At 45.0% G+C, this 15,574-nt stretch overlaps 1 protein-coding gene across 2 annotated transcripts; it reads right to left on the bottom strand.

Annotated features, from left to right (window-relative positions):
• On the bottom strand, nucleotides 1–13,141 carry PLEKHF1 (pleckstrin homology and FYVE domain containing 1). 2 transcript variants are annotated; one of them, XM_074969157.1, is made up of 3 exons: nucleotides 12,931–13,141; nucleotides 3,325–3,455; nucleotides 1–2,572 (listed from the first exon to the last, which is right to left on the bottom strand). In XM_074969157.1, the coding sequence occupies exon 3, from the start codon at nucleotides 2,565–2,567 to the stop codon at nucleotides 1,737–1,739; it is 831 nt and encodes a 276-aa protein (XP_074825258.1). In that variant the 5' UTR covers nucleotides 2,568–2,572; nucleotides 3,325–3,455; nucleotides 12,931–13,141; the 3' UTR covers nucleotides 1–1,736. The 2 variants fall into 2 exon arrangements, with proteins under 2 accessions (XP_074825258.1, XP_074825257.1); XM_074969156.1 differs by lacking the exon at nucleotides 3,325–3,455 and having other exon boundaries at nucleotides 12,931–13,140.
• Between the last annotated feature and the right edge of the window lie 2,433 nt (nucleotides 13,142–15,574).

The raw sequence follows: 15,574 nt of genomic DNA, 5'->3' as shown, positions 1-15,574 counted from the left end.
ATTCACTGGGTCAATTTTTTCCCCCTCCTTGGCCATATCTTTATTTACAATCGGTTGAATACTACAAACTGGCTGGACATTGGTAGTATATTAAAAAAAGGAAAAAATTAAATCCATGAGAATAATTATTTTGAACTAATTTTAAAAAAAACCAAACACCCCAACCTGGTCATTTGGCATGCAATTCAGTGTTTAGATAGACTGGACTATGGTAAGGAAAAAATTATATTGAAAATTACTTTTAACTAAATTCTTGCTCGAGACTATAAAATACACAATATAAAATACGCAAAAAAGGTAGTAACTGAGCTTTTGTTGTACAGTTATTTGCTGCAATACAATTGCTGTTGTCTAATTTTCGCTGATAGTAAATGGTTTTAGTTACACATGAGACGATGAAAGACTATTTGAATAGACAGTCTCTCACTTGAGATTAACTTTAATGTCAAAGTTCAATTCAAATTAAGCACATACTTTTATGCCCTGAACCTGAAAACACTCACATGTTGATAACTCTGAAGCCAGCAGGACTGCTCACGCTTGAAGTTATGTAAGTATGTTTGCAGCAAAGGCTTGGGGCCTTAATGAGCAAGTGAGTCACTGGGCATTGAGTATGTTCAGCACCTCAGAATCTGACCTTAGTTTTGACCATCCACCCATCCCTTCACCACCTCTTGCCGTAGCTCTACCGCTGTGTGCTACATCACCCACCAGGCTGGGGTTCTTCCATCCCTGGGGCAGTGGAACAGAAATCTGGTTGGGTTACTGATTTTGAGACCTGTAAATATATATGCGTGGGGTGAGTCTGCTGCGTTGAGTCAGCCGCCTCTTTCTCACCTCACCCCTAAGATAAACCTTAACTCCCCCATTACCTTCTGTCATCACAAAGGCTGTTCTCTGGCTGAGAGGGATGACTTCTCCAGTGCTGTACTAATGATGCTCATGAGAAGTCAGCAGGGTTTGCTCCAGAGCCACATAAGACTTCCCCGTTCCTGAGATCACCATTTCCCCAGGGCTCCCAGCTTCAGGCAACTTGGGGAGCAAAAGGCAGTCTAAAAGTCTAACCCAGGTCTCCTGCTGGTTATTTTTCAGTATCTTACTGTACTGAGGTCAAAGGGCACCAGCCCAGGCTTCCATGTACTTCGGATTTTAGTTCTATCATTTTATATGTATTCAGTGCTCATGAGAACTCGTAGCCTTGGAGGCAGAAGTTCTCTCTTCCCTACAGAGGAGGTGCAGCACAAGCTGCCCCATCAATGGGCCTCTAATACCAACAAAAAGGTCCACCCCAGGTGAGTAGTATATTGGAGACAACCATAATACTTAGCTCTTGTACAGAGATCAGTAGATCTCAAAGCTCTTAGCAAAAGAGGTTATTATCAGCCCCGTTTTACAAATAGGGAAACGGTCACAGAGAGGGGAAGTGACTTGCCCATGGTCACCCAGCAGGCCATTGGCAGAGCACGTAACACAACCTTGGTTTACTGGTTCCCAGTCCAGTGCTCTGCCCACTAGACCACCCTGCCTTGATGTAGGCCATACCCTGCGAGTGTAATATGACAATAAATCAGTCTCTAGTGATTTAAGAGAACTAGTAATTAGGAAAACTCATGAAAGGAAACAAGATAAAGAGGGGCTAAATTTCACCCTCCAATGTACGCTCACCACTGAAAACACTTAGGGCTATGCGTGGGTCAGAATTTGGCTCCTCAAGCTTTAAGCCAAGGGTAAGAAGGTCAGCTATGGAAAGATGACCAAGATACTTCTGAGGCATAAAATTCTGCGTCTGCTGGCCACCGTTCCAGTTTGTCATCATCGGATTTATCACTGTCATCACCACTAGATGGTTCATAACCAGTCACGGAAGAGTCAATCTGCTCTGGCTGCTTCTGGTCACCTTCTGCTTCCTTCTTCTTTTCTGCCATCAACTGCCTGTAGCATAGGCTACAGACCCTCAGCGGCTTGGGGGACAGGCGTGGCATCAGAAACCTCTGTCTGGAGCAGTCCCCGCACACAACGAAGCCACACTTCCGACAGTGATGCCTGCGAGTGAGCGTGGAGAACTTGGTCTGTGTGCAGCGCATGCAGATATCAGTGGCCTTGTCGGGTATCCAGGGGGCGGCATGCTCCATGGAGGGCTGCCTGCCTGTCTTTGTCAGCAGATGCCTAATGCATTCCTCAAGGTGACTAAGCCATTCTTTCCTTTCTGTGAGCGAGGCTGCAGAAACGACAAAGGACTTCTTCAAAGTTTTAATCATCCATCGATTCTTCATTTGTAAGGTATCCGGCAGTGTCTCTAAGGTGACATCTTCAAGAGGTATGATGTGCTGGGAATTGTACTTCCTTTTGTTTATCACTATACTCCCATACACAAGGATGTCATTGAAAAGAAAGAATACCCGAGGCTTAGGTTTCTTGCGGCATTCTTTGGTCAAAATTCCTTCACCCAAAAGGACCCTTCCTGGCACAGCTAAGGGTTGTCCAGATGCTCCAAAGCAGTTTTCCACGGAAGCAATGCGTTGGCTGTTAATTTCAGTGTTAACCAGATGGTCCATCATCTCCTTCATTCACTCTAGAGTGGGGGGCGGGGGCGGGGGTGGGGGGGGAGGAGGAAATAAAGTAATAACTGTGTTCAGCAAACAATTGAATCAATCCTAGCTTCCAAACTGAACAGCAAATTTAAACAGCAGTAAGTAGCTTTTCAAAGAGCCAGGAGATGAGTTTAAGTTTTCCGGGTGGTACTACCCAGCAATGACTTATTAAAGCACTCTTCAAAATGAAAAGGAAAACCCACTGAAGCGTCTGATATATTTTGTAGCAGGCTGATACTGCCTATTCTCAGGAATCAGAATTCAGTTACCCATACTTCAGTTACCTTCTATCGCATATTGGATAAGGTATAAAACTCTGTATTGTGGCTACAGTTATACCAGGATAAAAGTACTTATGCCAGTGTATTTTATTCCCATTCATATAGATTCCAAAGGGACCTGTGACCATCAGAGCCCCCTCCATGCCCACTGGCAAAGGGTTCACTGCCCATGCAACAGCGACTTGAATCAAGCCTGAAACTCACCTCACTTAACTCATTGCTCTCATGATACACAATGTTCTTTATAGATTAGTAAGATATCAAAGGAAATCCAGTGACACACTGGTCATTAATATCATTGTGCAACATATGTGTTAACACTCCATAGCAAATCATGGATACTTACAGACTTTAAAACATAAAATCAGTAACAAAACAAAGGGAAAAAAACAGGTTTTCTTCCCGATAATTATCATCCCTCCTGGCTCCCTTCTCTAATGTAAACTGCATACCTCGTGTGCAACATCAGCTGAGCCAACAGTGCATTCAGTCTCTTTGAGACAGCAGACGTGGTAATTTCTGTTAGTGTCCTGGGACAGGATACTGCAAAGGGGGTTCGGAAACTGGGGACACCAAGTGCTCCCTGCAAGGCAAAGTAAGGGTAGGGAGAGTCCTAAGGAGTTTGCTTGGCTGGCTGGGAGCTGTCACACAGTTTAGCACCAACAAAGCCTTCTTTTCTAACATCCAATCTTCATTTAAAAATGGTCAATGATGGAGAATCCACAATGACCCTTGGTCCATTGTTCCAATGGTTTATTACTCTCTGTTAAATAAAAATGTACCGCTTAATTGCAGTCTGAATTTGTCTAGCTTCAACTTCCAGCCACTGGATTGTTATCTTTCTCTGCTAGATTGAAGAGCCAATTATTAAATATTTGTTCCTCATGTAGGTGCGAATGGACTGTAATCAAGTCACCTTTTAACCTTGTCTTTGTTAAGCTAAATACACGGAGCTGCTTGGAGAGAGAGAGAAAAAAAAACAAAGCCTTTTGTAGTGATAATCAAGGTGGGCCATTTCCAGCAGTTGACAAGAATGTGTGAGGAACAGTGGGGGTGGGGGGGTAATAAACATGGGGAAATAGTTTTACTTTGTGTAATGACCCATCCACTCCCAGCCTTTATTCGAGCCTAATTTAATGGTGTCCAGTTTGCAAATTAATTCCAATTCAGCAGTCTCTCGTTGGAGTCTGTTTTTGAAGTTTTTTTGTTGAAGAATTGCCACTTTTAGGTTTATAATCGAGTGACCAGAGAGATTGAAGTGTTCTCCGACTGGTTTTGAATGTTATAATTCTTGACATCTGATTTGTGTCCATTTATTCTTTTACGTTGCTGGCCACTCTGCCATGTACATTGGCCAAACCGGACAGTCTCTATAGAACACTTCAATCTCTCTGGTCTTGAATAAAGACTGGGAGCGGATGTGTCATTAAACAAAGTAAAACTATTTCCCCATGTTTTTTTCCCCCCTACTGTTCCTCACACATTCTTGTGAACAGCTGGAAATAGCCCACCTTGATTATCACTACAAAAGGCTTTTTGTTTTTCTCTCTCTCCTGCTGGTAATAACTCACCTCACCTGATCACTCTCCTTACAGTGTGTATGGTAACACACATTGTTTCATGTTCTCTGTGTAAATAAAATCTCCCCACTGTATTTTCCACTGCATGCATCCAATGAAGTGAGCTGTAGCTCATGAAAGCTTATGCTTGAATAAATGTGTTAGTCTCTAAGGTGTCACAAGTCCTCCTGTTCTTTTTACTGAAGAAGGGGAATTAGCTAAACTGCTCTAAGGCACCTTTATACTGGCAAAACTGCATCCACGTTAGGAGTTGTACCAGGATAACTATATCGGTGTTAAAAACAGAAAAACTACACCCCTAACCAACAATTATATTGATACAAAAAACCGTGTGGAGACCAGTCCGTAGAAGTCAATACAATCTTACAATGCCTTTTTTAAATGTCACTCATGAAAGGTGCTTGATAGGCATAAAAACTAGAGCTCTGTCTGTACAGCAGGGCTGGCTCTGGCAACCCGCTCATCACTGCACCCCTACCCTAAAAGGGGTTGCCTTTGCAGGTGTGTCCACACTAGCGCTTTTTTTTTAAACCTGTTGTTAGCAACTGGTTCAGCTGTACTAAGTGCTAGTGTAAACAGAGTGCAATTGTTTTTACCACCATCTACACTCGCATTTATTGCTAACACCAGTGCAGCTGCACTCCCTGCTGCTAATGGGTAGAAAGTCTGCTAGTGCAGCGATCTAAGTGCAGTCTCCACACCCACTCAATTCTTAGCCTCTCTGATGAGACTACCAACTAAGGCTGCATAGACAAACACTTTCCTCTAGGCACTGGAATGAAACAATTAATTGAATTCAAGGATACCACTCACCACCCAGATGGTAACAGCTCTGATCACTACAAACCCAGGCTGGAACCGAACCAGAATTCCAGAAGTGGAAGGCTGCATGCTCTATTATCAATTCTCTGAGCTATCCCCTGTGAGCCTCCTCTTATTGGACTGACAAGACCGAAAAAAAAAAAAAAAACCCCAAACAAGCCAGCCCACACAACCCAACCCCTGCATTTATCACACCAAGTGTTCCTTTTGTTATTTGTGTTTCCAGTTACAAGACACGTCATTCTGAAAACGTTCTGAATAGTACTAAAGGAACTAGATCATAGCATACTCATTCCTCCCTCTCATCTCCACAACACTACTCCCCTGTTCAACATTTTTTTATTTTAAAAGTACCAGGTTACATGATGTGAAAGTAACTCCTTTAAGTCCCTAATTTGGGGTCAATTAAATATCTTCACGCTCATGACGTAAAATCTTCCTCCACTTACACATTTAAAATGCTGTTTGTGTTACTGGTATTGGCCCCAAGACTCTGGGTCTAGGTGTAATAATCCACAAGAAACTTCATAGGAAACTGAATCACTTCCTTTTAGACAGCAGTAGCTCAGAGTTCACAGGGGATGTGCATAGGTCTTTGTTTCTGTTAGCGTTTCTTATAATGGCTAATACAAAACTACTTGTTATCTCAAAAACCTAGGTTTCAAAAGATCTAAAAGCCACACGGTGCTTAGACTTCTTAGCGTCAGTGATGGAGACTACATGGAGAAAATTCTAGACAATTTACATTCATAGGGCATTTTTCATCTCAACACACCCTTTCGGGGTAGCGATAGGGAAAACACAACCACCTCCAGAGTAGTAGCTTAAACATCATATAGTGACACTAAGCAGTTTCTAAAAACAGCAGCAGCGAATTAAAATTACTGGAGACAATGAATTAAATTCCCCAGTTTAGAATGTGGCCAGAAGACTGCTATTAATAACCATATAATTTACAGGAAGCTTAGGGCCAAGTTTTCAAAAGAGCTCAGCTCGCACTTAGGAACCTAGATGAAGTGGCTGTATTTTCCAAGCACCCACCAGTTGTCATTGAGTAAAATGGGCACCCTTGGGTGCTGAATCTGCCTGACCACAAATGATCAGGACCATGTCTTTAGCAGACATGTAAATACAGTGCCTTTAGCAGCAAGGTGCCCAAGGCATTGGCTTCTGTATGAATTCAGAGGGAAAGCCAACATTTCTTCTGGAGCACCTGTGTTTTCCTTGGCAATCTTTCTTCCTAATAAATGATGGAACCACAACAGCTACTTTTTGCGTGTTGCTGGGATTATGTCCCACACAGGCATAATGAGGCGAATGCAAGCTATGAGCAACCAAGAAAAGGACAAACCCATGACCTCCCTTGAATTCAGGGAAGGCTCTAATGACCCTCTGACTCACTTCTGTCAGGATGTACAGTATTTCTTCAAGGCTTTGAGACAATAGATTTGATGGATTCAGACTGCATTAAGCACATCTATTCATCAATGTGTAGTGTAGTCTAAATCCAGCTGCAACCTCTACCATACACTGATGAATGAGGGAAAGTAGCACAAAAATAGCAGAGATTTTATTCACTCTTCCTCTAAAGGTTACACAGGAAAATATCTGTCTGTGATTGGAAAGTTTCTCTGAAAAATAAAATATTAGCAGACCATGACTTCTGCTCTGTGAAGTTTAAACCAAGGAAAAAGAAAGAGCAATAATTGTGTTAGGGATGTTTAATGGGATACAAATGCCTCCAGGCCCATCCCAGTAAGAACACAGCTGAAACTCCGCACCCATCTACTCCACTCCCACATAACACAGTTGTGCATCGATTTCCATATAAGAGTGTTGCTGGAGGCAGCCTTTCCTAGTTATTTCATGGTGGTGCTCATGAGCGATATTAGAATGGGACTTACATGCACCTTACGCCAGAAGGCCTAAAGGAGCAACATTTTCTTAAGTAATGTTCTAGAGACATTTTCCTTTAAATAAAGGTATTTTGAATGTTGCATTATGGGAATAACTGTCTTCCCCTTGTGTTGGGGAGAGTGGAAAGACAGTCTCAGTGTCACCGCTTAGCTGGTTGGAGCAGATGAGACTCCTCCAGCCCAGGTGGTTATCCTGCAGGCATAACAATGCCAGGATTTAACTTCTGCACTTCCCATTACAGCGAGTCTACACCCATTTTTCTCCCTCCTGCCTACACAGACATTGCACAATAAATGGATGAAAGGTTTAAACAGAAGAATGATTGCGCACAGAGGGCTCAGCATGGCCCTCGGATAAATGCCATGTACACTGATTTTCCAGATCTGGAGTCTTGCCTACTTTTGGACACGTACAAACAAAACCTTAGGAGAGGAGCTTTGAGCACAAAGGAGATAAGAAAGACACAATGATACCCAGCCAAAAGAGAAATAGAAGTAATAGAGGAGAGACTGAAACAAGGGCAGATTGGTGTGGGGGAATTCAGGAATTTTGGGATTATCAATGCAGAATTGGATAGGTTTTACAGAGATTCTTAATCCTGTTTATGGCAATCTCACTGCATGGTAATATAAGAGCTTGACTCCTGAGTTCTATTCCCAGCTCTGCAACTGACTCACCATGTGATCACCTCCTCTCTTTCCCATGTTACTTATCTGTACAATAGGTAAAATAAGCCTTAGATCTCTCAGAGGGGCTCTGTGAGACTATTAGGGTATAAAGTGATTTTAAAAGGGTTGAGTATGTGTAGTGTGTTTAGTAGCTCATTCAAAAGGTGGAGCAGGGTTCAGGACAATGCTCTGGTGAGAATCCCACCACGCCCCATTCTTTCCCAGATGTTGCGGGGTTGGCTGGCTTTTCATTAGGCATTGGTCCTGGACAGTGGAACCCCAACCTTCCATATTAGTCTGTGACTTTTAGGTCAATCCTCTATTTTAGAAGAATGGTAAAGTTTTGTAGTGAGTGGGAGTGCATGGATGGTCAGGAAAGAGACACAGGGAGAATTCTATATACTTCCTAAACTTCTAAATAAACTGACAATGTAATCCCAGATTAAGGATATGCCGCCAGAAGACATAGGGTAAATTTTCATAAACACCTTACTGCAAGTCAGTGGGACTTAGACTCCTAAATCATTTAGGAAAATTTTTAACTATCATGCTTATTTTGGCTCTTACGCAGCACAGAACACTTGCAAATTTTGTTACACCAGAACAATGGGACAAACAGACTGTGTGTAAACACCCTTTCCACTCCCAAATGAGAGAAAAACTAAAGGAACTACCTGTCTAGTGGCATACTTGGATCTGGAGATTATATTCTTGTACCCCAGTACCCTAACCTGTTACTTTTTGAAAGAAGAACGATTAATTACCCAAGGGGGGGGGGGAATCCTCCAAACCACTGCTTGTTAGTGTGTTGCCAGTATGGGGTCAGATGGGCAAAACAGTTTTATTAGAACATCCCTGGTGTCCCATGATCCCACCCATGGATTTCTGCCTCTATGGTAAAATTTGCTCTGATTTAATCAGTTCAAAAATATGAGAGGTTCACTTTCCACCTTACTCCCCAAGGAATAAATGGTTTATTAAAGTGAGTGTATACTTCTCAGATAAACTGTAAATTACCATTTGCTTATGGATTATGCATCAGGTTGCAAAACCAATTTTTCTTTAATAACATTGTGATTAATTTAAAATGTTATTTAGTTTTCTGTACAAATGGAAGGCACTGCATGAATTTAGGGCTTTTCTTACTGGTAAATAAAACAGACTTCTGGAAATATGCAATATTGTATTTCCCACCCCCCCCACCAATGAAGTGAGACACCATAATTTAGGAATAATAAAGTAACAAGCAAATTAAAAAGTCAGGATGTAATTTCTGATCCAGCCTATTAATTTGGGAAAATATGTCATTTTTGTTCTGCTTGTATCGAAGTTTGTTACAATGGCTCAGAGACATCACATTAGTTATTAAAGGAAATGCTATGGAGCTAATTAAATCACTACAGTATATTTACCAATAAACAGTAAAATGTGGGCAGGCATATACATACATACACACACACAGATGCCAGTCATGATGGTGGGTTTGTGTAATGTGGTCACCAGTCCATCAACTCATTACAAATAGCCATCAAACGGTAAAAACTCTCTCTCATTACAGAACAAGCCCCAGTTGATGGGAATAGCCATGTGAGAGAAGTATTGTGTAGACACAGATTTGGAGGAGGAAGGAAAGGAAAGAAACGGAACGAAGGCACAGCCAAAGCAAAAACGGTGTGGGATGGTTGCATACTAGTCTAATTTCCCTGACATTTGACAAACACCTTTTTTTTTTGGTATTCAACTTGCTCTATAGCTAGTTAATATATATTAGCTAATGAATACTGGTGAAATACACTGAACTCTTTGTTTCCACGATTTGATCATTTGGAGTAGTAAATTATATATTAAAAAATTAAATACTGTAGTTGATTAACGTGACAATTAAACACAGTGCACAGCTGTTTCAGTCCCTTAAACTGAAAGGGAGCGTGGCTTTGGGGAATGCTGCCTCAGGAACAGTGCAGCCAGGGGTGAAAACAACTTAAAGAACTTACCGGTACTCCAGAGTCCTGAGCAGGGGGTGTGGCTCTCGACCGGAAGAGGCGGGGCCTTTAAATACCCAGGCCCTTTAAATCAAGAGTTAAAGGCCCAAGGGCTCCGGCTGCGGCTGGGAGCCCTGGGACCTTTAAATCACCCCCAGAGCTACCAGCTGCACAGGCAGCTGGGAGCCCCGGGTCGATTTAAAGGGCCCCGGGCTCTGGCCGCCACTACCGCAGCAGAGCTCCAGGCCCTTTAAATCACCGCCGGAGCCCTGCCGCTGCTACCCCAGGGCTCCAGCAGCGGGGCTCGGGTGGCCGCTTTAAAGGGCCCAGGGCTCCCCGCAGCAGCCGGAGCCCTGGGCTCTTTAAAGCACAGCCAGAGCCCTGCCGCTGCTACCCTGGGGCTCCGGCAGTGCGGCTTGGGGGGGGGCTTTAAAGGGCCCAGGGCTCCGGCCACTGCAGGGAGCCTGGGACCCTTTAAAGCGCCAGCCTGGGGAAGCCGGTGCGGTCCGGCACGGCGTACTGGCTCTTGCCGGTACACTGTACCGGCTTTCTTTCACCTCTGAGTGCAGCACAGGTATTTTTCACCCTGATTAAAAATGTTGAGCACAGTTTTCAAGCCTATATATACACAAATGACTTACGCAACCTTTAAGTGTTAACCACAGAGGCCTGGTGGGTTTCCTATGGAGAAGTAGAAGCCTCAGCAGTGGCACCTCCCCCCAGGTGCTGTAACAGCTGTGAGTGCAGGCAGGGGATACTCCAAGTGCCCTGTGGAGTCCATGAGAGTTACCACACATCCACTGTCCATTCAGAAACCTCCATGTCATCATTGATATCCTTCTAGTAAAGAGACCTGGGCATGTCTCCCTCTGGAACCCTTCAACAGAGCACCAGCTGGAATCAGGCTACCTTGGCGTGTGATCTTGTCACTAGCTAATATGACTGCAGCTGATGAAGGTGTAAGTACCTTCATGGGGAGAAAATACTTGGGACTAAAGGACTCTTAACTTAGTGGAGAAAGGCATGAATGGCTGGAACTTAAAGCCAGACAAGTTCAAATAAGAAATAAGGCACACGTTTTTAACAGTGAGGTGATCAACCGCTAGAACAAAGCACGAAGGGAAGGGGTGCAGTCTCTCTCCATTTCTTGAAATCTTCAAATCAAGCCTGGATCCGTTTCCAGAAGATACGCTTTAGTCAGACACAAGTTATTGGACTCACTACAGGAGTAACTGGGTAAAGTTCTATGGCCTGTGGTATACAGATCACACTAGACAACCTAATGGTCTCTTCTGGCCTTAAAAATCTAATCAGATCTAATCTTCTGTATGTAACACCAAGGTTCTAATCTTCTGTATGTAACACCAAGGCTGCAGGAAGTGCTGCTAGTAATCAGTAGTTAGCACTCTTCTTTTTTATCTTGGTATTAAACAAATGCCCCAGGATGGTATTACAAACCGCTAAGTTGCTAGAGATGCACACTCTGCAAGAGTAGAGAGATGGAAGGCCATAACTGCAAGTGAAAAAGTAATGTTAATTGCTGACACAGATCAGTTGTTCATGAATACAAACAGAAAGCTGGAGTCCATTTGCATGAACAAATACACAGTTTGCTTGGGTAAACCCAGCAACTGTGCAGGCCAATCAAGCATAAAGCTGTTTTTGAAGAAAAAAAAATCAAAATATAACTGTAGACGTTGCAATTAAACAGTTTCCTGGTTTCACCTCAAAGCATTTCAAACTATATTGGTTCAGTTATAATACTGATTTCCTGAGTTCCACACAGACCCTGGTCTCCCAGCACCTGAAAGCTGTCTGTGCAGATCACAATGTCACATAAAATGCATGATGCATAATTCCTTAGATGGTAAAAAGTTACAAAATTTGCAATTTATATTGAAACATGGTCATGTATTTTAGCGGGACTAAGCCTATTTTTCCAGAAGGAAAAAAAAAAAGATAGTAAATACTTAGCATATATATAGCTCTTGTTAATCAGGGATCTTAAAGTGCCTTACAAACGTGAATTAGGTGAGTATTACTATACCATTTAACAGATGAGTACATCACTGCTAATCATATACATTAAGAAAAGAGATTAGAAACAGTGCAATCACATTACAGAGGAGTTATAGAAGGATTATTATTACTGTTATGATTCAGTATTTGTAAAGCACCAACAACATGCTCAGTGTTGTAGAAGACATAAATACAAAGAGTTTACTGTCTAAAGGATAGTGAGCAGAAAAACAAAGGAAGTCCCAGGAGCTATGCTGGACTAAATCATACCCTGAAGGATTCTTGAGCATTTACTGTTATGAATTTTCTCTGCTTAACACTGTTTAAAATGCGCTCTGTGCTTCCTATTACTGGATCTTGTTTATAGGACAGAGATTTCCAAACATGTTGCTCAATGCAAATATTTCTAAACTGACTCAGGGGAAGGATGACACTGGACTGGGAAGATTTCTGCGTGGCCTTGTACCAAACTCTAAGGGCCCAGTCCTGTCACCCTCACTCACAGTGCGTAGTACCTTACCATGCAAGAAGTCCCACTGATTTCAGCTGAACTTTTTTGTGGTGCAAGGTGTAACACTAGCAGGGTCTGGCTCACCCTCGCTGTGATTCAGTTCCCTAGCTGGGGATAATAATACTTACCTACCTCACAAGGTTGTGAGAAAAAAAATGTATTAAAGTTTACAAGGTGCTCAGATTCTCGCGTGACTGGGACTAGAGAAGTACCTATATAAATAGACCCGATCCCACTCCTCGTGGGAGCCAGTGAGTACAATCATGTCACCAACGCGGTTGCAGGGACTTAACACCTGCTACCTATTTACTCCCAATAGCCAAGCGCTGGGCGCTCCCATGTGAAATGCAGCCAAGGCGCGATCCCCGGCCAGTGACACGTGAAAGTCAGCTGGGGTGCGGTAAAGTTCCTGCTGTTCCTGACTCAGCGCCAGCTGCGGGGGACGCGCTGGAGGGGGCCACGGGGGGAGCTGAGACGGGCTGGGGTCCTGCCGCGGGCAGCGAACGCCTCTCCCCCTGCACACGGGCTGGAGCAACCCGCCCCGCCCTGCGCGCTTTACCTTGTGCCTTCCCCAGCCGGATCCCCTGCCTCTCGACCCGTCCCGCCGCCGCCGCCAGGGGCTTCGCGGACTCCGCAGATCCCCGCTCCCGGGCGCGGCCGAGGCTACTGCGCTCCGGCTTGCCGCGTCCCGCACCCCCCAGCCCTGGAACGCACCGCAGCATTCCTCGCTGCCCCTCAGCCAATCAGCGCGCGGCAGCCGGAACAAGACAGTCCGGTTCTGGAACGCTCCGACTCAACATTCCGCTCTGACCACGCCCCTCTGTTGGATCTCGACCAGTCGCAACGCCAGAGGGAGAGCCCGGCCAGGGGGCTGAATGGAAGCGGGGGGGGGGCAGATTGCAGGGGCGCAGAGGGGCGTAGGGTCCCCAGCCGCGGAGTTCGGGCCCCCGTAGAATATGGGGAGGTGAGAGGAGAGCGAGACTTGGGGTAGCCAGCAGGCGGTGAGGGAAGGATCCGGCTGCTGGCGGTGAGGCAGGGCAGGGCACCCAGCTGCTATGAGTAGGGCGGGCAGGAGGAATCATCACGGTACTGGCTGGGGGGCAAGGGAGCCACCTAGCCGCGGAGAGAAGGGGCGTTGGGACCTCCAGCTGTCCAGAGGGACTAGGAATAGAAGCAGTTTGTGGGAAGTTTTCTGTGTCAGCTCAGACCCTGCTGGAGCCTTTCTCTGTGCCACGGGGTGTGTGAGAGATGGGGCAAATCATGGCCTGACTTGCTGAGGTTCAGAGTGGCTGATAAGTGGTTCCGTGCCTGGAGTATGTAGAAGATCTGGAACTTCGTGCATTCCAAAGGCTTGGAGAAGTTTGCCTGTTGTGGGGTTGGGCGCTGTTTTAGTTTCTGGATGCGGTGAAAATCATGCCTTGTTGTTGTATCTCTCTTCTGTTTTGCTTTCAACCTCATGGATGAAATCCGGAACCCATTACAGTCCATGGGAATTTTGCCAGGGGGCAAGAATCTCACCCTCTTTGTTTCTCCTTGTTTCAATGATTCTTCTCGCCGCTGTCTTTCTCCAGCGCACCACCAGCCTCATGAGTGCTTTTGTGGATGGTGCACTTCGTACTGCGCTCCTGCTTGCTCTCCTGAAGCACAAAGGGCCGCAGTGATGGGAGCTGAGTGTTGTTCAGAAGGCCACTCCCCATGAGAAAGTTTTCAGGCAATGCTCCTCCGAATGGAGCTTGTGGTTTTAGGTACAGGAGGTTCTCCCATACCGACAATGATCTAATACAGCAAAACAGTAAGGGCTGAGTGACCCGCAGGTGGTAGAGGTCGACATTCGCCAGTTTCTCCAGGGCAGCAAAACTCCTAGGTCTGGCCCTGAGAACAGCGTGCATCTGGGGGGCACTATATAAGTGGAACCTCTGGGCAGGATCCTCGTGAGCAGCACTGCCACAGTGACAGCTTGCTTTGTTGCAGGGCTATCCCATAGGATTTCCTCCTAAACGATAAGACAGAGCTGGAGAAGTGCAGGCTTCGGAATTTTACAAACACAAAACTTGCTCCTCCTCTTCCCTCAGAGTGCCCTGGTGTCACTTCTCAAGTCTTCCATTTTAGGGTGTGTCTCATTGAAGTGTGGCCCAGACTGCAAACAAGACACATTATAATGCACAAAAATAGGCTTTCAGGATGGATTCATTGTAAAACACTGTATTAACCAGAGGTTATTGAAGTACAATAGGCAACGTGTCATTGGTCCATAGTCAATAGGGACATCCACTTAATTTTAACACATGACCAGGAGCAGATTTCAAGTAATGCATTTAACAGGCTTTAAGAGCTATTTTATTGGGACACTTCTAAAACCTTGTGCAAGATAATTTAACTTCATTGTGTGCTCCTGAGATGGAATTGCAATTGCAGTTTTTAAAGTCTCTTACATAAGAGAGGTTATGAAACTATTTGTTACTGTTAAAATTTTGAGACACATGAATTATTTTGTACAATGCAGCTTGATTCTTAATATTTACACAGACATGCACTGAAAGTGCTCATGAATGCAATATTGGTAAATTACTACATGATTTCTTGTATGCAGCATTGTTGTAGCCGTGTTGGTCCTAGGATATTAGAGAGGCAAGGTAGGTGAGGTAATAGCTTTTATTGGACCAACTTCTGATGGTGAGAGAGACAAGCTTTCCCCAACAGAAATTGGTCCAATAAAAGATATTACATCACCCTGGGCTGGCCTTAGGGAAAATGGTGCCCTGTGCGCACTTGTTTTTAGGTGTCCCTGCCCCCCATTGTCCTTGGCCCTCATGGGTGCTCCCCATTGCCCCTGGCCCCTGTGGGCTCTCCACCCCCTTCACCCCTAACCCCTGCAGTGTGTCCCCCTGTGTCCCTAACCCCTGCACCTCTCCTGTGGGGAAAGTGACCTGGATGCATGGAGCAGTTGGTATTGCTGCTCTCCCCCCCCCCCCCCCGAATGCTGCTCCTCCACGTCCCCCTAGGGGCTGGGAGGGGGAGGAGTGAAGAGCGATGCCCAGGTGGGGAAAGTGACCTGGATGCAGGGAGCCCTGATGCCGCTCCCCACTCACAGCCCCGACGGGGGCACGGAGGAATATTGAGGGGAGCAGTATCTGTGGGTCACTGCTCACTCCCCCCATGTTCCTCCACTGGGAGGAAGCAGGGAGAAATCTGGACACCTCCCC

The sequence above is a fragment of the Natator depressus genome, chromosome 12 (genome assembly GCF_965152275.1).
Source record: "Natator depressus isolate rNatDep1 chromosome 12, rNatDep2.hap1, whole genome shotgun sequence".
In the NCBI taxonomy this organism is placed as follows: domain Eukaryota; kingdom Metazoa; phylum Chordata; order Testudines; family Cheloniidae; genus Natator; species Natator depressus.
Note: the sequence above shows the minus strand (reverse complement) of the source record. Positions and strands in the feature narration are given on the sequence as shown.

Excerpts from the sequence above, each read along its gene's own strand:
- PLEKHF1 (XM_074969157.1), bottom strand. The coding sequence starts at position 2,567 with ATGAAGGAGATGATGGACCATCTGGTTAACACTGAAATTAACAGCCAA.